The sequence below is a fragment of the Kogia breviceps genome, chromosome 15, assembly GCF_026419965.1.
Source record: "Kogia breviceps isolate mKogBre1 chromosome 15, mKogBre1 haplotype 1, whole genome shotgun sequence".
Lineage (NCBI taxonomy): Eukaryota > Metazoa > Chordata > Mammalia > Artiodactyla > Physeteridae > Kogia > Kogia breviceps.
In genome coordinates this window covers 63,252,295-63,275,205 of record NC_081324.1, presented here as the reverse complement: position 1 = coordinate 63,275,205, position 22,911 = coordinate 63,252,295, and the positions used below count along the sequence as shown (strand labels likewise).

At 55.3% G+C, this 22,911-nt stretch overlaps 1 protein-coding gene across 2 annotated transcripts; it reads left to right on the top strand.

Annotated features, from left to right (window-relative positions):
- Nucleotides 1-1,009: 1,009 nt before the first annotated feature.
- Nucleotides 1,010-22,536, top strand: DGCR8 (DGCR8 microprocessor complex subunit). Of its 2 annotated transcripts, XM_067014688.1 has the most exons (15): nt 1,020-1,172; nt 5,711-5,939; nt 6,038-6,711; nt 7,156-7,315; nt 9,146-9,288; nt 9,450-9,732; nt 11,008-11,205; nt 11,363-11,464; nt 12,021-12,119; nt 13,367-13,449; nt 18,044-18,144; nt 18,389-18,495; nt 19,404-19,531; nt 20,455-20,568; nt 20,862-22,536. In XM_067014688.1, exons 3-15 carry the CDS (start codon nt 6,049-6,051, stop codon nt 20,943-20,945), a joined length of 2,265 nt encoding a protein of 754 aa, XP_066870789.1. In that variant the 5' UTR covers nt 1,020-1,172; nt 5,711-5,939; nt 6,038-6,048; the 3' UTR covers nt 20,946-22,536. The 2 variants fall into 2 exon arrangements, with proteins under 2 accessions (XP_058895928.1, XP_066870789.1); XM_059039945.2 differs by having other exon boundaries at nt 1,010-1,172; nt 5,711-6,711.
- The last annotated feature ends 375 nt before the right edge of the window (nt 22,537-22,911 follow it).

The following is a 22,911-nucleotide window of genomic DNA, read 5'->3' as shown; positions in this document are numbered from 1 at the left end:
AGACAGCTCCTCAGTCTGTCTTTGACTTGAACAATCCTGACACTTTCTGAAAAGCACTGGCCCGTTTTTTGGGTAGAAGAGCCCTCCTATGGGTTTGCTGGATCTTTCTTCATGATTACATTCAGGTTCTGCCTTTGGGGCTTTAATGTGGATACATGTCCCTCTCAGGAAGCCCTCCGTACTTCCCTTTACTGGTGCTTTTTTCACTTTTATTAAGGCATCATTAACACACAAAGCAACACACGTCTTTCAAGTGCATCCTCTGATGTTGGTCGGGTACACCTTTGGTCACCCGGTGAAGGGGTCTCCCAGGTTATTTCTTGCAAAATCACTGTATTCACTTTGCAGTTAGTGAGAGTCTGGGGCGGATGGGAACTCTGCAACTCAGCCAAACTGACAACGCCCGTCTGTTTCTCATTCTTTGCCCTCTGTCTAGCACCCCTGGCTTTTGTCTGCAGCAGCCACCGTGCTGGCTGCCGACGGGAGAGCGTGTTCCTGGCGTTCCTGGGAATTCCCGCCTCAGCAAGAGCGGTCCCTGCTCCACGGCTCAGCACCTTTGTCAAGGCTCCTAGCGCAGTATCAGCAAATGGAAAAGTGCCAGACACTTGCGCACACTTGTCTTTTCCCCCCTAGTGGTTACGTTTAATGCTTTTAAATGGAAAACGGGTGATGTCTCTATGTGTACGGTCTCGCCCGCACCGTCCACACCGGAGAGGCACACTCTACTCCCGGTTCCCGGCGTCCTCCGCGCTCCCCTGTTCCCGGCGTCACCCGCGCTCCCCGTTCCCGGCGCCCCTCGCGGCCGCCGTCCTCCGCGCCATGAGCCCCGCCCCGGCGGCGACCGTTAGCGCGGCCGCGGCCTCAGCGCCTGGTCCCGCCCACGTGGCCGCACCATTGGGCCGCGCGCCGTGGCTGGGAGCGCTGCGCGCCGCCGATTGGCTGGCTCTGCAGCCCGCTCTGCGGTTCCCCCAATGCGGGGCGGCCGCGCGCAGGATTGGCCGCGCGCGTCAAGGTCCGCCCTCCGCTTGCCCCGCGCGGCAGGCGGGTCCCGCCGACTGGAGAGCGCCCGCGCGGCCCTATCTGGAGGGCGGCGGCGGCGGCGGCGGCCGGGCAGAAGGGGTCTCCGCTGCAGTTGGGCTGCGGGCAGCTCGGGCCGGCCGCGGGCGCCGGAGGTAGGTGCGGGGCGCGAGGGGCGCCCCGCTGCCGACCGGGCGGGCGGCGCTGCGGCCTGCGTGAGGCGCGCCCTTCCCCTCCCTCCCTCCCGGGCCGAGGCCGCGGGCCGGGGTCGGGCGGGCGGGCGAGGGAGCGCGGGCGGGCCTGGCCTCTCCGAGTCCCGGCCTTTGTGAAACACCATGGCCACGGGCCTCGGAGCGCGGGCGGGGAGCCCGCCGGGGCCGGGGTCTGGGCTGGGGCCGGGGGCGGCGGCGGGCCCCGAGCCGGGGGGCGCCGCGCCAGTCGCTTTCCGCCCGGGCAGACACCGGGGTGTGAGGAGGCCCCTCGTCCCGCGGCCCCGAAGCCGTAGATGGCTTTCAGGCGGGAAAGGTACCAACAGGGGCGGTGCTCGCCCAGGACCCTGCCGGGTGTAACACAGTTTGGGAAATCTGAGAAGTCGCCTGTCTTCACCAAATGCTCACGGACTGAGTGTCACGTAGGTGATCAGGATGTGGTTTTGTCGTAACAATGACCATGATAGAAATAAGTGGAAGGTGGCAACCTGTTGACAGTGGTACCTGTCAAGTGTCGTCCGATGGACTTGGGTTGCTCAGGGTAGGAACTTGATTTGTCGTTTGCATGCTTGCATGTACCTTGTTACCCGGTGCACGACAGTCCATTCTGGGGCTGGGGACTGTGCCAGGCCAACCGCTAGGCGGGGATCCTGTTTCCTGGCAGCGATAGAGTGGGCCAAACCCTGCCACAGGCGGTCACCCACCAGAGGGAGTGAATGGCCAGTCGGCAGTGCCGCCTGTAAGTGCGGGATGTGAGGCCGATGGAGGATGACAAAAGGACGGGATGAGGTCATACTGCTGCTGGGTTGGGCGGGAGGCTGCAGCGCCGAGAGGCTTGAGCGAAAGGCAGCAGCCACAGCGCTGGACCATCACAGACGGCACCTCCATGCCAGCCCAACAAGCAGACTCCAGTGAAGGGCACTGCCCAAGCGTCTCGGTTTTACCCTGTGCTGGGATCCAGGGGAGCCTGCTGCAAGTCTGCTGCTGGCTTATGGTCCACTTGGCAAGCAAGATTTGCATCCATGTGAGCAGTCATCTGAAGCAGTAGTGAGGCCGATGGCAGGAGAGCCACCCTTTGAGCCCTTTGTGGCCAACCACTGTGCAGGGCACTTCCCAGGGGTTTTATAATCTAACCGTGACCTTGGGGGTAGGAAAGTGAGTCTGACTGGTTTGCCCAGTCTCGGCTTCAGGTTGGAGCTGCCCTCTACTCCTTGGTGATCTTGTCCAGTCTCCTGGCTTTAATGCCGTCTCTCCTTGACATCTGCATCTCCACCTCCAGCCCTCGCCTCCCTTCTGAGCTGCAGTCTTATGCCTGTGGCTGCCTCTTCCACATCCCCACGTGTTACTTTGATGCCAGGTAGCCATGTGTAAACCTAAACTGTGATCTTCACTCACCCCCAAACACTCCCCATGCTGCCTTCACCACCTCTGCACGTGACACCTCTGTCCTTGAGTAAGGAGGCACTCCTAGGCCTCCATGCAACCCTCAGGACAGTTTCTCACCACCTCCAGCGTGACATGCTGGTCCAAGCTCCCGGTGAGCCTGTTTATTCTTTTCTTTGCTCTTACCCTTGCTCCTGCTACTGTCCACCCACCTAGGGTTTTTCTGGACCTACAGTGGTTCTTTTAAACTGCAAGACTGTAATCCCGAGGCAGTACAGACTGGAGCCAGTTTACCTTACCTGGGTGGTAAAGCAGCTCCACTACTTTCTAGCTGTGTGACCTCGAGCAAGTTGCTTTATTTCTCTATCCTTAACTTTTTCTCACAGTGCTGTGTGAGAGCTGGTGAGTGACAGTACCTAAAGTGCTTAGAACAGGGCCTGCCTGAGGTTTGGTTGCCACTGCTGACCTTGGATCATGTGACCTCACCGCTTGGACCCTCCTGTCCAGTGGCCCATCTCTCAAGATAAGAGCCAGAGTCCTGCTGTCCCTCGCCCTCATTGACCTGGCCTCCTCTTTCCTTCCTGGGCATACTGCTGTCACCTGCCACCCCACGCTCCTACCCGGAGGCCTTTGCTCTTCTCGCTGTTGCCTGGAATGTCCCCTCCTCCCACCCCAGCTACCTACCTGGCCCACTCCTCTACCTTCAGGTGGACGTTGGCTGTGAGGCCTTTTCTGCCCACCCATTTTGAAGCTGCCTCCCCTTCCCCAACTCCTTGTTTTGTTTTTTCTTGAACGGTTCTCAGTTTTTCTTAGTTGTTACTTGTCAGTCTCTCTGCTAAAATGTGAGCTCTGTGGCCAGGGGTTTTGTCTGTCTCATGTCCTCAGCATCTAAAATGGTATGTGTGTTTCACCTGGAAGGTATTGATAAGTACCGACAGGCAACAGGGATGGTAAGGAGCTTGCTTAGGATGGCCAGCTGTGGAGCCCTCAGCATGAGCTGCTGCCCCTGGGGCTGGGCAGCTTCCCTGAGCTCCAAGGACCACACTCTCCATGGCTCATTGGAGACTCCACTCTGCAGCTCTTCAAGGCTTCCATTCTTCAGTTGTTATGATTATCATCCTGGCTTCGTGCTGCTCTTAACCTTTAACGTGGTAGCAGGTGTCCCTGTCCTGTGCCGAGTGTGTCTTCAGTGCCCCGTCTCCTCACATCTCTTCATGTTAGCCTTTTCAGCCCCAGAATCACGAGTTGGCTCTTGCTAGGGTCTCTGCAGACCTGCCTGGTGCCGAGGGTTTTGGTCCTGGTCACATCTGTGTTCTGTAGCACTGGGTATGCTGACCTTCTGTCCTTCTCTGAAATGATGTTTCTTGGCACTAGGAGACTGGCCCTACTCCACTTAGTGTTCCTCGTGTGTGTCTGGCTACAGCCTCCTCAGCGATCACCATGCTTCTGAGTCTGTCATCATTTGTGTGCTGTTTCCTTGGTCCTTAGCACCTTTGACAGACATACCTGTGGGGGAGGTATTGTGTTAAATTCCCACTGAAATCAGAAATGTGAAGACATCTTAGAATCTAGGAAATAGATTGAGTCAGTGGTCATTGCCCTGTAGTTCATGGTAGTGCCCCCATCAGAGTAGGTAGTCTTTGGGTAGTTGTTAGATGAATTAATCAAACCTAAACAAGTCTCTGGTTTTTATGTTATGTCCCCTTCAAAGTTCAACCACCACGCTCTGTCCCTTCACTGTAAACTTCTTAAACATGTGGTGTCTGCTGTTTCCTGTTCTGTCTGCAACCAGCAAGCTGCCCCGAGTGGGCGTGGGCAAGCACATGTGTCTGCATCTGTGTGCATATGGCATGTTTGTGCGTGTGTCTGCACGGTGTGGGGGTGTACATGTGAGCACATGCGTGCGTGTCTGCACGTGCTTCTGCTCTGGTGGGTGCCCTCCCTCTTGCAGGCCCCTGTGTTTGTACGGCCCCCTGCCCTGCCTTCTCAGCCTTGTGTCTTCCCTTCCGTTGTGCTTCTCCAGAGTTGCATCCTCAGCCCTCTTCTCCGTCTGCATTCCCTCTCTGGGTGGCCTCTCCTGTGGTTTGGGTGACCGCCTGGCTGATGTGTCCTGGCGGCCTCAGCCCCATTGGCCAGGTCTGCCCAGAGGCTCGGGGCACCCTCCTCTGCAGGCCCTGCTTGACTGTCCCTCCGGGGAGAGGCCTCGTTGGTCGTCAGAGCCCCCTTGTCCCAGCTCTCCACCTCTTCCCACTCAGCAGTGTGGTCAACTCTGTGTCTCTGCTGTTCTCGAGGGCGCAGGCACCGTGCCTGGCACAGCTGTTGGCCTCCCTTCTCGAGTAGGGACTGAATTGTGGCCTGAGGGTCTCTTCACTCCCGGTGGCTTCTTGTTGCCCCCCAGGATGGAGCCAGGCTCTGGGTGGCTCCCAGGACTCCCCGTGCCTTGGCTCCAGCTGTCTCCTGCGGCTCCCCCGACCCACCCTGGCTGGGCTCCCTTCCCTGCGGCCACCACCCCTACCTCTCCCGGGAACAGAACCACGCCACCTCTGGCTCCCCCAGCCCGCTGCATCACTGTCCCCATCCACGTGCCCCAGGGTCCCGGGTGACAGAGCCCCTGGCCCTAGTGCCGCAGAGTTGAGCCGAGGGTCTCCCGCTTGCCCTCTGACTGACCCGGCCCTCGCAGGTGAGTGGATCCATGTCGCTCTGGTGCTGGAGGGAAGCCGCACACCTTCTGTGTGTTCTGGAAAGGGCAGCCTTGCATTGCATGCTGGCTTGCCTTGTAAACTGAGTTAGGGGGTGCTGCGGTGAAGTTTAGTGGAGGATTTTTTTTTTTAATCCTTTTTGAGCCTAAATATAATATGGTCTTTGTGCTTCTCAAGTTGGAATTACAGTGGACAATTAATAAAGTATTCAATTTGGGACTTAAGGTACAATTTAGGTTTTAAAGAAAAAAGTAAAGTTTGATTGTTTTGAAGCGTAGAAGGTTCTCTTTTTGGGCAGCATTCTTTTAAGTTTTCACTGCGCTGTCAGTAGCACTGGGCTCTTGGTACCAGGACACGGAGGGCTCTGTTGCGTTGTGACAACGCCTTTACGTCTCTTTGCAGGTGGAGGAAGACGGGTGCCCCTCCGGCTTGAGGACAGACTCGCTTAGTCATCAGTCATTTAAGCTGAGTGCATTGTGATTTCCAATAATTGAGGCAGTGGTTCTAAAAGCTGTCTACATTAATGAAAAGAGCAATGTGGCCAGCTTGACTAAGCCGCCAGCGTGTGCAGCGCGGGCAGGACGGCACCCGGGTCTCGACGGACTTGTGCATGTTAGCTGTATAGATTTATGTAAGGTTTTTTAAAACTCTGGTCTTTTAAAATAGTCTTAACCACTTTTACTATGGAGACATGTGAGAGCCCCTCTCCTCTCCCGCGTGAGCCCGCAGGAGGAGCGGTGATGGAGAACCAAGCTTGCCCCCTCCGAGCGCTGCCCCGTGGACAGTCTCCACCACCTCCCCTGCAAACGTCCAGTGATGCAGAGGTAATGGACGTTGGCTCTGGTGGTGATGGACAGGCCGAACCCCCTGCTGAGGACCCGCTCAACTTCTACGGAGCTTCTCTTCTCTCCAAAGGATCCTTCTCTAAGGCCCGCCTCCTCGTAGACCCGAACTGTAGTGGCCACAGCCCGCGCACCGCCCGGCACGCACCTGCGGTCCGGAAGTTCTCCCCTGACCTTAAGTTGCTTAAGGATGTAAAGATTAGCGTGAGCTTTACCGAGAGCTGCAGGAGTAAGGACAGGAAGGTGCTGTACACGGGAGCAGAGCGCGACGCGCGGGCAGAGTGCGGTCTGGCCCTTAGCCCTGTCAGTGGAGACGTGCATGCTTGTCCCTTTGGCGGGAGTGTTGGTAACGGGGTAGGCGTAGGGGGTGAGAGTGCGGATAAGAAGGATGAGGAGAATGAGCTGGATCAGGAAAAGAGAGTGGAGTACGCAGTGCTGGATGAGTTAGAAGATTTTACTGACAATTTGGAGCTAGATGAAGAAGGAGCAGGCGGGCTCACGACTAAAGCGATCGTGCAGAGAGACAGAGTGGACGAAGAGGCCTTGAAGTTCTCCTACGAGGTATGTCGGCGTCCCCTCCTTTGGAGCACTCTTAGCAAAACCCAAAGAGAGGTGTTTGGGAATCGCAGCATCTCTGTAAAGCTGATGTTGCAGAGGAAAGAACACCCACAGGAGGTGGAAACGTAAATGTGAAAAGAGAAAGCCATCAGGAGTCCAGGTTTTCAAACTTTGCTAATGAAAAGTTTGGCTGACAGGTCTGCCTCGTACCCTTGTCCCAACTGAGTTGGAAGGAGCTGCTGGTCACGCTCCCTGGTGGCACGGGCACCTGCCTGAGCGTGTGCTTCAGCTGGCGGTTTCATCCCATTTGTTTTTCAGATGATCACGCAACATAGAGGCACACCTAGGCCCCCGAGAGCGCCTCCTTTCTGTGTCGTTGTCTGTGACACTGTGACCTTGCCTGGAGGGCACTGGGGGGCTGTGGTGTCTGAACAGCATATTTTGCAGGATGATTTTGACAACGATGTTGATGCTCTGCTGGAAGAGGGCCTCTGTGCTCCCAAAAAGAGGCGGATGGAGGAGAAATACGGAGGAGACAGCGACCACCCGTCAGACGGAGAGACAAGTGTGCAGCCAATGATGACCAAGATTAAAACAGTGCTCAAAAGTAAGTTGGGCTAGGAAGTAGCGAGTGTTCACGGGGCTTTGCTCGTACGGGCATGAGAGCCCTCGGTGTCAGGCAGCAGGTATGCGTCTGCGGCCAGGAGGGTCCTGTCTGGTGACAGGAAACAGACAAGATGTGAGGACACACCCAGATGCATGATGGCCCAGCTGCAGGTGGTGCAGGTGCTGTGGAAACCAGAGCAGCTGGGCTTGTGTGGCGTGGCGGGGAGAGGCTTTCTGAGGGGGGTTGGGCAGATCCCTGGGGAGGGGGCATCCAGGGGTATGGATGCTGGGCCCAGAGGTGGTTGCTCAGCACGGTGGCTGGTAGTGGTTGCAGTCCGGGTTCTAGATTCTGTGCCAAGTGTTGGGGGAGCCACTGGAAGCAGGCAGAACTCATTCCACAGTCTGGTCTGAAAGCGCGGCTCGCGGTGCACGTGTGACTCCTGCACTTTGAGTGGGCAGAGGTGGAGGGGTCAGAGACGTGGTGGGGAGCGGTCAGGGGGCTCCCAGAGCTGGCCCGTGCAGCCCCCCTGCTGATGTGGAGAGGTCTGAGGGGGCTCCGTGTCTGTTTCTGTCTTGGCCTGGAGGCGCCTCTCAGTGTCTAGGTGGAGGTGTCAGGTGGGTGGTGGAAAGGGGCTGGAGGGACACAGGACTCAGATACACAGGTTACACCTTCTGCTGAGCACCAACGCAGGTGGCCAGCGTGATGGGAGGAAACCGAGGGTGGCCAGCGTGTACAGTCTCCTGGCTGTGGAGCGGACATGTTGGCAGTGCTGGGCCGCACGTCTGCCAAGTGGGCCGGCCACAACAGGAACAGTAACAGACTATGAGATGCACGCGAGCTCTCCGGGCAGCCGGGCCAACTCTGTGACAGCTCACTATCGCAGACATGCCTTGTCCCATGATGTGCTCACCTTGAGCTCTGTGAGTGCCTCCTTCTCCTTACTTCGCCCAGAGCTGGTTGCAGACAGCTCCCAGCCCAGCCCGCGGTGGGCATGGGGGTGCCTGACGGGGTCTGTGCATGTCCAGCCTCACATTCCCTCCCAGGGCCGTCCTGACACAGTTGTCCGCTGGTGTTGGCCACGTGTGGGAGTCAGACCCGGCACAAGGGTGTCATTCCCTTTTCTGTGAGAGTAGCTGGTGCTGTTTTCATCTCATATGTGTCTTTTTAGATTTCATTTCACTTGGTTTTTCACTTTTGTTTCTGAATTTTTAACGTGTTCCCGATACCTGTAAGAAAAATAAGTTTTACTTAAGTCTTTGCCATGTGCTTTTTTCAGGAGCCAGGGCTGTCAGTGGCAGCTCGAACAGCACAGGCTTGTCACCTGGTCACAGGGAGCAGTGATCCACATATGTGCAGTTACTAGCGAAGCCTACCCAGGCCCTGCAGTGCCTCTGGCCACACCTGTGGGAGGTGGGCGGGGAGTCAGTGTCCACGGTGCTTGCCAGCCGTGGAGGCAGAGCTGTGGCGAGGCCCTGTGTCTTGCAGAACCCTGCTCTGGACTCCGTGGTGTGCCTGTGCCATTCTAGGCCGGGGAGTATAGCAGTGAGCAGGGTGGACAGCTTCCTGCTGCACGGAGGGACTTGGAGGCTGTGGGTCACACCCAGAGGAACAGGCACAGCAGCAGAGAGAGAGTAGAGTTTTGCAGGTGGGGCTGGGTGGGGCTCTCTCTAGTGGAGGGCGGGGTGTTCCCCCACTCCTACTCCTTAGAGGTTCTCTGTAACGTTGGGTCCACCTTGCTGTTGTTTCTGACACGGATTGTAACTTTGGAAACGTCCTGACAGTTCTTACTCAGTTACAAGTAATTGCAGGGTGTTCTTGTCTTCTGTGCAGGTCGTGGCCGCCCACCTACGGAACCACTGCCAGACGGGTGGATCATGACGTTCCATAACTCCGGAGTCCCTGTGTACCTGCACCGAGAGTCTCGGGTGGTCACCTGGTCCAGGCCATACTTCTTGGGAACGGGAAGCATACGGGTAGGGGACGCATCAGTCGTGAATTTAATCTCGTAAGTTGCAGGAGGAGCATGCATGTCTGCCTACGTTGCGTTGCAGCCAGACAGGCAGGTGAAAGGCATCGGACGTTCAGATGTTTGGGGCCATCCTTGTGATCTGTGTTGCAATTCCACTGTTCACAGAAACATGACCCTCCTCTGAGTAGCATCCCCTGTCTGCATTACAAGAAAATGAAAGACAATGAGGAAAGGGAGCAAAACAGCGAGCTCGCCCCCTGTGGAGAGGTGTCTCCTGCCAAGCCCCTGAGCCGATCTGCAGAGCTGGAGCTCCCCCTGGAAGAGCCCGACTCCTTGGGGGCTGACTTGGGGCCCCCAGATGAGAAGGACCCACTGGGGGCCGAGGCTGCCCCCGGGGCCCTGGGGCAAGTGAAGGCCAAGGTGGAAGTGTGCAAAGATGAATCAGTTGGTAAGTTTCCAGAGTGAACTTGGTCCCTGAGGAGGAAGGGACCTGTCCGTGCTTGCCTGTCCACTCCCGCATGGCTGGAGAGGCCATCTCCCCGAGCTTAGGAGATTCTGCCTGCTGACCTCTTGCTCCTGACCTGCACACTGGTGCTGCCCTGCAGATGGCCTTTTTCTCTGGTCATGTTCACGATCTTTCCTCAAGTCTTGCTTTTCATGAAAATGGGACATGCTCGCATGGAGTCCTGGTGTACCAGTGTGCAGAGTGGGCGTCTCCACCACGTGGTGTGGATGCCACCCCCTTCTCAGACCCTCAGTTGCTCTCAGGTGTGCGGCATTCCTCCCTGTCCCTCCTGCATCTCTTCCGTGTTGGCAGGCTGTCTTAGCCCCCATGGGTTTTCGGGGTCTCTCACTCTGTGCTACTGCCCGGCCTGTCTGGGAACTCCTGCATGTGAGGGGCTGGGTCTGCTGCTGAGGAGGGGGACAGTGGTGTCTAGCTCCCCATCCTGGCCAGCTCTGTCAGCGGGTGGGCTGTTCTCGGGACCCAGCTGGAAGGGAGCCCTCCCTATAAGACTAACTTTGCGGTCTGCCTCTTCACACCGTCCTTCCGCACACGCAGGACACACCTGAGTGTGCTCTTGTTTTTCTGAAAACACTTGCCTCCCACCTCTGACCTCATGGCGCTTGTTTCCAGACTCGCTTCTCTGCACTCGTGTAAAGAACTGTGGTTTCGGTTTGTCACTAAGTGTGCAAGCACGTTGTTCTGTAGCTCACGTGGAATCTCAGGCATCTGCCTGGGTGGGAGGAGGGGTGCAGGCAGGGCGCCAGCAAGGCTGATGGGAAGCTCTGGGGTCCTGGGAGAGAGGTGGGACGAGTGCCATGGCCCTGAGCTGCCTGCTTGCTGCAGGGTGTGGGGGAGGCCACGGTGGGCACGTGGTGCCTTGGCTGCTGCTGGCCATCCGGCACCTGTTTCCGTATGGGGAGAAAGGTCCCAAAGGCTGGTTGTGGTTGGCTTTTTTTTTTTTTAAGGTTCCTTTTTGTTTGTTTATTTTTGTATTCTTATTCTTGTTCTAAATAAACTAAAGGACATGCCAGGAATTTGTCCCTAGGGGACCTGGCAGGGTAATTTGAGCTGGCAGAATGAAGGGACGTGATTCTTTACTTCCCTTGCCCTTGGAGAGGAAAGGGGAAGGGGGTATCGTGTGGCTGGGACCTGTCCTGCTCACTGGGTGGGGGGCATGACCTCCACCCATGACTTGGGTCTCTGGTGAATCCCATATAGACCTTGAGGAGTTTCGGAACTACCTGGAGAAGCGCTTTGACTTCGAGCAAGTTACTGTGAAGAAGTTCAGGACATGGGCTGAGCGTCGGCAGTTCAACCGAGAAATGAAACGAAAACAGGCTGAGTCAGAGAGGCCCATCCTGCCGGCCAATCAGAAGCTCATCACTCTGTCTGTGCAGGACGCGCCCACGAAGAAAGGTGAACGGGACTCGCAGGTCTGATGTTCCTGGGATGTGTGTTCCAAGGGCGCTGCATCAGCCTGTGTCTGCCCTGCGGCACAGAGATCCTCTGCCCGCGGGCTGGGGTGTGGTCGCTGCGGCCTCTGCTGTTGGTGAGATGGCCCCTCTTGTTGTAGAGTTTGTCATCAACCCCAATGGGAAGTCGGAGGTCTGCATCCTGCACGAGTACATGCAGCGTGTCCTCAAGGTCCGCCCTGTGTACAACTTCTTTGAATGTGGTGAGTGCAACCTTCCCCATCTCACTCCTGAAGCATCAAGCATGTCACTGGGGTCACCGCTGGGGAGGCGGGAGCTGACTGTCAGTCCCCTCTGCTGGGTAGGAACAAGAGGGGAGGTCGAGAGGGATCAGATGGTCACCTCCCCACACCCCCTTCCCACTGTGCCTCCGAGGGTGGAGGGTCTGCAGCCCTGCAATGGCCACCAGCTGTCGTCTGGCCGCCTGCATCACTCCTTAGTGAAAACCAGAAGCTCAGCATCTGCCATCGTCTTCCTGCTTCTCTGGCTCACAGTGTCTGCATCCCACCCCTTGCACTCCTCCGTCCATCTTTCTCAGACGTTGGTCCCTGTTCCCCTCGACTTGCTGGCCATGCTCTCTGCCTGCTGACTGTCCCTCAGCCCCATCCCAGTGCCTCAGGGACCCCCCAAGGCCTCTGCCTTCCAGCAGCAGCCCTACCCCCACCTCATCTGTCTGTCAGTGTGAGCAGATTGTGTGTGTGCACGTACGCTTTTAACGTCTTGGCAAGTGTGTTTTAAAATGGTAATTTTAATTTTAAGAGAACCCAAGTGAGCCTTTTGGTGCCTCGGTGACCATCGATGGTGTGACGTATGGATCTGGAACGGCAAGCAGCAAAAAACTTGCGAAGAATAAAGCTGGTAATGTGCCTGCTTGGTGTCAGAGACCCATGTTGGCCCACCAATGGCTAGGGAAGGCTGTGGCTGGGGCAAGTCTGTTTTATTTATGTAATCATCTACTTGGATCTTTTTAAATTATGTACTCACTGGAAAAGATTCAAATACAAAAAGTAAAACGTGAGAAATGAAAGTAGAAGGCCCTTTTCCACTCAGATGGCTGGGCCAGCACCTCCCGCCCCGTCCCCAGCACTCACAGATGCTGTTGCTCTGTGCTGCCTGAGCCCAGGGCATCCGTCTGTTTAAACCCAGCAAGGCAGGGGTGTGCTGAGAAGGAGAACAGGCGGCATCTTCCTCAGGTGGTTTTGACGTCCATGAGGGCCATTTTCCAAGTCCTTCCAGCTCCACACTTGGGACTGCCACTCCCAGAACACAGCCAAGCAGGCCCTTCGGAAAGCTGGTGGTTTTTGGTGGGAGCCTGATGCTCCTCCTGCTCCTGGCCTGCCACTGGCTATATTCCCGGCACACCTTGTCGGCATGCTTTTCCAGAAGCTGATTAGCCCCAGCACCAGGGTTATTTGGCCTCTTCTGGGGAGTGGACCACATCGCAGTCATGCGATGGATGCACCCCAGGCCCTGGCGCCCCCATCGCCGCATTGTCTTCAGAGCAACTCTGCCCCTTACGGAGTGTGGAGCGTTTATTGCAGTCTCACCGAGTCTCGGGTTGGTGGAGTGTCTGTGCTCCGGGGCTCAGAGTGCCCCTGGGCCTTGCCCTCTTCTGGTGGCGAATGCTGAGGGTGCAGGGACCCCACCTTACTGTCTGGCTGACCCTGTGTGAAGCTGTGCTGAGCTCACAAGCTCTGCCTGGTCCCCAGGAGGCCTCCTATCCATTTTAGAGATTCTCTCCAAAGGCTCTTCCTGCTTCACAAGTGGGGTGCTCCTGGGGTCTCAGAGCAGAAGCCTGTGAGGGTCCCATAGTCAGTGGGGCCATCCTCGTGGTGCCTCGCCTCCCACCCACACCCCATGCTCCTCCCCACGTGCTTTTCGTTTTGCACTCCCGTTCATGGGGTGCCTGCACTTGGCTTCCCGCCACCCCTGCACTCGGACCTGCAGGCGCCTCCCCAGAGTGTCCTTTTGGCCCGGCTGCTGCTCCCCACCGCACCCTCTGCCCGTGCCTCACCTGCAGGCCCTTGAGGCTCTGTCCCCCAGGGCCCAGGCTCCCCTCGGCCGTGGGGACCCCACCCTCACCCTCAGGGTTCCTCTTTCCACAGCCCGGGCCACGCTGGAAATCCTCATCCCGGACTTTGTTAAACAGACCTCTGAGGAGAAGCCCAAAGACAGCGAGGAGCTGGAGGTGAGGGTCATGAGCCCACCCTGGTGTCAGGCTGTGCTCGGGTTTATTCGTCCAGGTGCCAAGTGCTCCGTCTCTTGTACTTCATCAAAGAGGAGACCTGCTTGTCTTTGCAAGCAGAGGAAATGTTCTTGTCGGAAATTTCTGTCCTTGTTCTTGTGGAGGCTTGTGAGAAGCTGCAGGTAAATGTTTCGGAAGGAAGCCATGCTCTGCTGACAGCAGATCCAAGGTGGAGTGAGCCTTTGAGGCAGAGGCTGCAAAAGCTAGATTGTTCTTTATGTTAAGAACCATTTAAAACTATTTGTAAAGTTTTTTGGGTAAATATGGTCCTATGGTTATTTGTAGCAAGGGCTTCTCACTCTGAAGAATGCATTCTTTTTTATGACACCATAAATTTTTCCCCGTTAAACTACACAGTACAGTGGATTTTTGTACATTCAGAATATTTTCATCACTCCAAAAAAAAACTCTGTCCCCATTAGCAGCCACCCCCATTCTCCCCGTTTCCAGCCCCTCAACCCCCAGCAGCCACTCATCTACTTTCTGTCCCTGGATTTGCCAATTCTGACGTCTTCTGTCAGTGGAATCATACGATGTATGTTCCTTTGCGACTGGCCTCTTTCACTTCACGTGCTATGTGAGCTGTGAGTATTATCAGATTGAGGACGTTTCTTCCACTCCTGGTTTGTTGACAGTTTTTGTCAGGAATGGGTGTTGGATTTTGTTTTTTCTCTTTCTGTTGAGACGATCTCATGGTTTTTGTCTTTGACTTTACTGATGTGGGGGGGTGTTTCATTGACTTTTGAATGGTAAACCTTGCATTCCTGGGGTAAATCCCACTCAATCGTGGTGTATAATCATTTTTATGCGTTGACGGGTTTGGCTCACTGGTATTTGTTAAGGATCTTTGCAGCTGTACTTATAAGGGATACTGTTCTGTATTTTCTTCCCTCGTGATGTCGTTGGTGTTGGTATCAGGGTAATACTTGCTTCATAGAATGAGTTGGGAAGTGTTGCTTCCTCTTTCATTGTGTGGAATAGTTTGCGAAGGATTGGTATTAATTTTTTTTTTTTAAACATATACCACACGCTTCCTTGGTGGTACAGTGGTTAAGAATCCGCCTGCCAATGCAGGGGACATGGATTCGAGCCCTGGTCCAGGAAGATCCCACATGCCGTGGAGCAACTAAGCCCTGCCCCACAGCTACTGAGCCTGTGTGCCACAACTACTGAAGCCTGTGAGCCTAGAGCCCGTGCTCTACCACAAGAGAAGCCACCGCAATGAGAAGCCTGCACGCTGCAATGAAGAGTAGCCCCTGCTGGCCGCAACTAGAGAAAGCCCGCGCGCAGCAACGAAGACCCAACGCAGCCAAAAAAAAAGATATACCATGCAAGCACAATATTCATTCATTCATTCATTTATTGGCCGCACTGGGTCTTCGTTGAGGCATACAGGCTTCTCTAGTTGTGGCACGCAGGCTCTGTGATTTCAGCACACGGTCTTAGTTGCTCCGCGGCATGTGGGATCTTAGTTCCCTGACCAGGGATCAAACACATGTCCCCTGCATTGGAAGGCAGATACTTAACCACTGGACCACCCGGGAAGTCCCGGTATTAATTTTTTAAACACTTGATAGAATTCACCAGTGAAACAGTCCAAGCCTAGACTTTGCTTGGTTTTGAAGTTATTTATTTACTGATTCAATCCTTTTACTTGTTATACATCTTCAGATTTTCTACTTCTTCTTGAGCCACTTTTGGAATTTTGTGCCTCTCTAGGAGTTTTCCCACTTGATCTAGGTTATCTAATTTATTGACAAATACACATTCATAGTATTCCGTTATGACCCTTTTGTTTAAACTTTTTATTGTTGGGTTTTTTTGTGTGTTTTTTTTTTGGCGATACGCGGGCCTCTCACTGTTGTGGCCTCTCCCGTTGCGGAGCATAGGCTCCGGACACGCAGGCTCAGTGGCCATGGATCACGGGCCCAGCTGCTCCGCAGCATGTGGGATCTTCCCGGACCGGGGCACGATCCTGTGTCCCCTGCATTGGCAGGCGGACTCTCAACCACTGCGCCACCAGGGAAGCCCTGTTTAAACTTTTTAAATATAAATTTATTTTTTATTTTTGGCTGCATTGTGTCTTCATTGCTGCGCGCAGGCTTTCTCTAGTTGCGGCCAGCAGGGGCTACTCTTCATTGGGGTGTGCAAGTTTCTCATTGCGGTGGCTTCTCTTGTGGTGGAGCATGGGCTCTAGGCACATGGGCTTCAGTAGTTGTGGCTTGCGGGCTCTAGAGCACAGGCTCAGTAGTTGTGGCGCATGGGCTTGGTTGCTCCGTGGCATGTGGGATCTCCCCGGACCAGGGCTCAAACCCGTGTCTCCTGCATTAGCAGGTGGATTCTTAACCACTGTGCCACCAGGGAAGTCCCTTATTCCTGATTTTTAGCAGTTTGAGTCTTTCCTTTCTCTTGGTCAGTCTGACTAAAGGTTTGTCAATGTTGTTGGTCTTTTCCAATATCCAGCTTCCAGTTTTGTTGATTTTTTTTTCCTATTGTTTTTTTTATTCTCTATTTATTTTTGCTCTTGCCTTTATTATTCATTTTTCTGCCAGCCTTGGGTTTAGGTTGTTCTTCTTTTTCTAGTGTCTTAAGATTAAGGTATTGATTTGGGGTCTTCTTTTTATTTATTTATTTATTTATTTATTTATTTATTTATTTATTTTTGCGGTATGCGGGCCTCTCACTGCTGTGGCCTCTCCCGTTGCGGAGCACAGGCTCCAGACGCACAGGCTCAGCAGCCATGGCTCACGGGCCCAGCTGCTCTGCGCCATGTGGGATCTTCCCGAACTGGGGCACGAACCCATGTCCCCTGCATCGGCAGGCGGACTCTCAACCACTGCGCCACCAGGGAAGCCCGGGGTCTTCTTTTTAAATATGGAGTTTATAGCTATACATTTTTTTCTGTGTACTATTTTGCATCCCATAATTTTGCTTTAATATATGTTATGTTTCTTTTGTCATTTGTCTCAAGGTATTTTCCTAATTTCTCTTGTAAATTTTTTCTTTAAACCAGCGGTTATTTTAGGAGCATTTACTTTTCATATATTTGTGAATCTCCCAAATTTCCTTTGGTTGTTAATTTCTAACTTAATTCCATTGTGGTTCAAAAACAGTTTTTGTGATTTCAGTCAGTCCTTTTAAGTTTATTGAGGCTTGTGTTGTGACCGCCTGAGAGGATGTGCATTGTGTTTCTGAGTGGAGTGAACAGGCCTCTGTGGGTTGAGCTGGTGTGGGGTTTGCTGCTCTCATTCTTGGTGGGTCTTCTGTTCTGTCTGGACTGGTGTTGAGTCCCCAGCTGTTACTGTTGAATTGTTTATTGCTCCCTTCATTTGTCAGGTTGTTTCATGTATTTTGGGGCTGTTAGGTGTGTATGTTTGTGATATTGTGATATAAAATACACGTTTGGTCTTTGTCCTTGGTTCCTGGTGGGACCTTCTAATGTAGTAAATAAATTAACGTTTGGTTTTTGTCTCCAGTTCCTGAAATAGTTCCAGTTGATAAAAGTGAAGGGAAAGTTCTATTCTAACCCCTTCAACTACGCCTGAGTTCATGTTCAGGAGGTGAATTTTGGAATCCCCGAGGATGGGGGTTGGTTGCAGGGGAACCATCATGTAGTCAGAGGTTGGACTCCAGCCTTGTTCTCTGCCTCCCCCAGTGCCTGGGGAGGGGTGGTGATGGGGGTTGGGTTCATCCCTCGTGGCCAGGGGTCTGAGCAACCTCACTCACACAGCGATGCCTCCGCAGACACCCTGACTAAGGGGCTCGGGGTGCCTCTCGCTGGTGGACCCATTGATGTGCTGGGGGGGCAGGGTTGTGCTCAGAGGGGAATGATTTACTGCTTGCTGGAACCAGGACCTCCTCCTGATGCTGGGTGGGGAAGAAGTCCCCTCCCTGCCAGAGCAGCAGGTTCCAAGCCTTCTGTACGAAGAGGGCAGGGCTGGGGTTTATGCTGCCACAAGCCAAGGGACACCCGGAGCCCTAGAAGCTGGACAGGCTGGGAAGGGACCTCCCTGAGAGGCCTCAAAGGAGCGTGTGGTTCTGTGTTATGGCCGCCCCGGGAGGGGGGCCACACTCCTGAGTGGGAGCCGGAGGCCATGGGGTCAGAGCCACTTCTGGGCTGGCGATGCCCCTGTCACCAGCTTCCTTTTTCTCCGTGAACCAGCTGGGCGTCGCCTCTTAAGAACCTTGGTCATGTTTCTGTTCTGCCGTGTCTGGTCACTTTCTCTCTTCTATAACCTCACTTATGATGGTTTTCAAGCTTTTCTCCAAAGGTTGTGTGTCTTTAGACTTCTGACCAGTCGTCTGATCAGCCTCTGATTCAGGATGGGCTCCCCAGGCCAGCGGGCAGGCAGCCCGGCCGTTGCCATTCCTCGTTTGTGTCTCAGGCAGCTGGGCGGGGAGGTGTGGGATGTGGGGTGCAATGGCTCCAAGAGGTAGTGGTGGGGACAGGAGGCCCCTGGGGGAGGTGGCAGCACGGGAGCCACTTCACGGGGCCACGGGAGTGGCCAGCCCTATGACCAGCTGCTTCATTTTGTAGTATTTTAACCACATCAGTATCGAGGACTCACGAGTCTATGAGCTGACCAGCAAGGCTGGACTGCTATCTCCCTACCAGATCCTCCATGAGTGCCTTAAAAGGTAAGGGGGTGGGTGGGGTGGGGTGCTTCCCTGGCCATCGGGCACAGGGGCCTCTCTGGGGTGCCCAGCACCCTTCCACCCAAGGGGCCGGATGGCGTGTGGTGGGAGAGTCCCTCCTCTTGGGTGGAGCAGCGGTTTGGGGAGAAGGGTTGGTGCTGTCTTGATGGGCCCTTGGAGGGCTTTCTGGAAGCAGCCATTTCCTCCCCCTCAGCTGATGTCACCTACTGTCTGTTTTCTCCTACAGAAACCATGGGATGGGGGACACCTCTATCAAGTTTGAAGTGGTTCCTGGTAAAAACCAGAAGAGTGAATATGTCATGGCATGTGGCAAGCACACAGTGCGCGGCTGGTGTAAGACACACCCCCCTCCCCCAGTACACCCACACACAGGCTTTCAGTGATCCTGGGGACCACTGCCCTGGCATCACTCGAGCCTCAGCTGTATGCTGACTGCCCACGGTTGTGCCCACAGCATCTCATGTCCACATCTGAGTCACAGCTGGCCTGAGTGCAGCTGTGGGTGTCCCGTCCCCGGGCTGGTCATTTTGGCTGGGCTGTGTTGCTCCCCAGCGGCTGCCACCGCTGCCCCTGTCCAGCCCTCGGTCCCTGTAAAGGGAGCAGGAACCTCCTAAGACAGCAGCAGAGTCCCCCGCAGGGGCCTCTGCTGTTGCTGGGCACCAACTGTGCTCTTCATCTAATCTGGTGTTTAGATATAACTTTACTTGAAAAGAAACTTTGTGTAACTGTTGTAAACACAGACCAGCACTGGGTAAGTGAGAAGGTCATGACCAAGCAGGCCCTGGGTGTGCCCCATGCCCTGCAGACAGCATTCCTTGCTGAGACCAGCTCTGAGCAGGTGGGCAGGGCATAGGATAGATCCCCCATCTGAGCCAGAGGCCCTTGCTGCTCTCCAGGCCTGTTCTGCACCCTTGCCCCACCTTCTGTCCATCTAGAAATGTCCCCAGCACAGGATGCCCTTTGTATGCTCCCCCACCCCTGTGTCTGCCCTGCAGGTGCGTCCTCTGTGTCTGCAGATGTGGGCTGGGGGCTGGGAGCTCTCATAAGCTATGGCCTTGGGTGTGTCCTGACCTCCCTCAGCTTCTGATGGGCTGTTCTGCAGGACGGGCAGGGCTGAGGTGCTGTGCCCAGTGCAGCAGCTGCACCTTCTGCCCCCTCCCATCAGGAGTGCCCCTGTCTGGACGAGGTGGCCCTGTGGATGGCTGGTATCTGTGACTCCCTCTCTCTACGTTTCCTCTCAGGCAAGAATAAGCGAGTTGGGAAACAGTTAGCTTCTCAGAAGATCCTTCAGCTGCTGCACCCACATGTCAAGAACTGGGGTTCCTTGCTGCGCATGTACGGCCGTGAAAGCAGCAAGATGGTCAAACAGGTAATGGGGCCCCCTGCTGGCACGGGGGGCTGGGGCAGAGTCGGGCTCTGGCTGCATGGGGAGGGGATGGGGTGCGGGCCAGGGCTAGAGGGAGAGCGAGCAGACAACACACAAACAGCTCTCCCCGGCCACCAACTTTCAACAGCCAGTGTGTTTCATCTGTTTTGTTTCTGCTCTTTGGGCCAAGATCTCAAGATTTTAGCCAATACCCTTAGGTTTTTGTGTTTGGGGCGGAGAGAAGTACAGGGAAGCGAGGTTTATGTTGATTTTTTTTCCCTTATGTTTACAGAAACGGTCGGGGTCACCAGCACCCCAGTGAGTGGTGGGTGTGTAGGGTGGGGACTGTGGGTGGTGACCCCCAGGCCATCTGTGAAGAGCTCCTTGCTCTCGGCCTGACAGGGTGGTTGAGGGGAGGGGACACTGGGCCCTGAGGTGCTTGGCCCTGCGTTGCTGAGCCTCTGCCTTCAGGTCTGTGCTCTACTTCTGTGCATCGTGCTGGGCTGTAAGTGAGGGGAGAAAGCCTGCTTGGGCCCGTGGTGGGAGCTCCCTGGAGCTGGCGGGCGAGGGGTCCTTCCAGAGGCAGGGGAGTGTGGCACCCACGGCCAGCAGGCATCCTCAGATATGGCTTCTTCACCCTGGACGGGCCTGCAGGGAGCTCAGCGTCTGGGCCCCACAGTGCCAGGGCGAGTCCTGTCCTGCAGTGTGCTGTCCCCCTGGCCAAGGCTGTGTCCTGGTCGCTCCTGCCTGAGGGCTCTGGGCATGTTGAGTGCCTGGCCAGTGGCTATGTCAGAGGCCAAGGGGGCCGGGGGAGCACCCTGCGCAGGAGGCAGTGGCAGAAGTGGGGACAGCCAGCAGGCAGCCAGCCAGGCAGATCAAGGGAGGGGTGGCCCCAGACGATCCTGCGAGCGGGCTCTGTTCCCCAGGAGACGTCGGACAAGAGTGTGATCGAGCTGCAGCAGTTTGCCCGGAAGAACAAGCCCAACCTGCACATCCTGAGCAAACTGCAGGAGGAGATGCGGAGGCTGGCGGAGGAGAGGGTGAGGCCCGTGCACATGCCCTCAGGCTGTGGCAGTGCTGTAGAGCTGGTGGCCCTGGCCTCCTGTGTGCTGATGTGGGGTCCCGTGGGGCTTGTCAGGGCAGCTTCAAATCCCTGGTGGCTGTGACCTCCTTGACCCTCCACTCCCGGGCATGTGTCTTGATGCCCACAGAAGTGCCAGCACATGGTGCCCTACGATCACGCACATTTTGCAGCCCCACCACCAGCCTTTCACCGAGGTTGGGCTGCAGGTTCCCATGTCACCTACATCCCTGACCTTGGCTGTTCTTCCAGGAGGAGACGCGGAAGAAGCCCAAGATGTCCATTGTGGCATCTGCGCAGCCTGGCGGCGAGCCCCTGTGCACTGTGGACGTGTGATGGCTGGTGGCCCAGGCTCAGGGGCTGCCAGCTCCACTGCGGGGGAGACCTGCCCTCACTCTGCAGCCCCGGGTCTCCAGTCCGTGGTCCCCCGCCACTGCCAGGTCCACGCAGCTCTTCCTTGGGGGCCACCCACAGGTCTGGGTGGTCATGTTAAAGCATCAACTCAGCCTGCCACGCAGGTGGACACAGAGATGGGAGGTTGCCATGGACCTCTGCTTGTGTGGACATGCTGCAGACTGGTGTTATGAAGGTTTTCATGAATTTTAGTATGTAACAGGCGATGACAAGAAATGATAGTTGGATGACATGAAATGAGAAAGCCCTGCACCTGGGGATCCCACGGGCACCGTAGGGACCTGGCCAGAAGGTGCACGCTGGCACCCCATCCCCTTCCCCGCCTCCTGGGTTTTCCTTTTTATCTGAAAAAGTTATAGTTAGGAAGGAGTATTTCAGACCTGTTTGGTTTAAAATAAACACAACTTAGTATCAGAATTTTTCAGAGGCTGTAGGCAAACCACCAAGGTGATCATTCTTTGCCTTGAAATGCATTGCCTGTGATGTGGATGAAGGCACCTGTCCCTGCCCAGTTTGCTGCCCCTGCCTGGGCTGGGGTGCAGTCCATTCTTCTGAGTAAGTCTTAATGCCCACAAAACATGCCTTCTTAGACACTGAGGCCCCTGACCTTCGCTGGCCTCTGGCAATTTTTTACTAAATTTTTGCAGTCAAGTCTGTCCACCCATCAATTTTTAAAGCTTTTATGATATTTTAGCATTTGGAAAGAAACTTTTACAGTGAGAGTAGAAGATAGATTTGGAATCATGTAGCAGATGTGAACAGTTAACGCATTTTAGCTCATGGACTTGAGAGGAAACGAGGACCCTCAGTGCAGTGCGTTCACATGCTGGTGCTCCTCTCCAGAGCTGGTGCAAGCATGTTGGGGCAGCACTGGATTTTGAGAACAGCCGCCTGGTGCAGCCAGGTGACTAGATGGCCCCTGTGGACAGGTGTGGGGTAGATCTGTTCCCACTGAGTCCCAGCAGTCCAAGTTGGTTGTGAGCCGTTGGCTCCCCGCCCCTGGCACCTGTTCAGGGCACCATGTACTCATGGCACAGTGCTGGACACCTCCCGTGTGTGGTGTTTTTACAGGAGACAGTATTCTCTATGCCCTGCCACCCCCCGTGACTGAGGTTGGCGCCTGTGCTGACCTTTGTAAAAGAGTCTGCAATCAAGTTGCTATAATTACACACTTGCTTCTGTCCTGCTGTCTGCAGTTGTGAATAACCATTTGACTATAACTGTTTGCCCTTAAAACAGTCAGATGCACCACCTCGAACCAAAGCTTTGTGCACACTGGAGGCAGGTGAGCCTCACTGAGGCCTCCCCAAGTCCTTCCTTCCTCTGTCCCATGTGTGGGTGCAAGTATCCTGTGAACACAGCTGTACTGCAGGGGCAGAGGGCAGGGGGAGCCTGTGCTGAGGCCACTTATGGGTGGCCACCACCCTTTGTATACCTCCCAGGTGGCAGCTGGGCCATGGCTATAGGGGTGAGCCTTGACTGAATGCATAAAGCAAAACTGTCCAAAAGGAAATGGCTGGTCTGTTTTTCTTTTGGCTATAGGTCCTCAACTGGCCAGAGCTGCCCTGAAGGCTAGAGCAGCTAAGCAGTGTCCCAACTCCACCCCTAGCTCTTGTGGTCACTGGGAGGTATGTCCCTTTGGGGATGGGACTGCAATGAGGGTGGGGAAGGACAACAGGGTAGCATCTTGCTCTGTGCTCCCCATGCCATGTGTACAGTTGGCCCTTGGCCACGAGGCCTGTGTCTCATCAGACAGCAAGCTCTCTGCTGGGACACCAGGACTTTTGGCCACAAGAAGAGCTGGGAAAACTGTTCCAACTTGGCCAGTTCTTATGAGCGCTCCTAGCCCTGCCCCTTTGCACCTGTGGTGAGCATAGAGGGGAGTCCC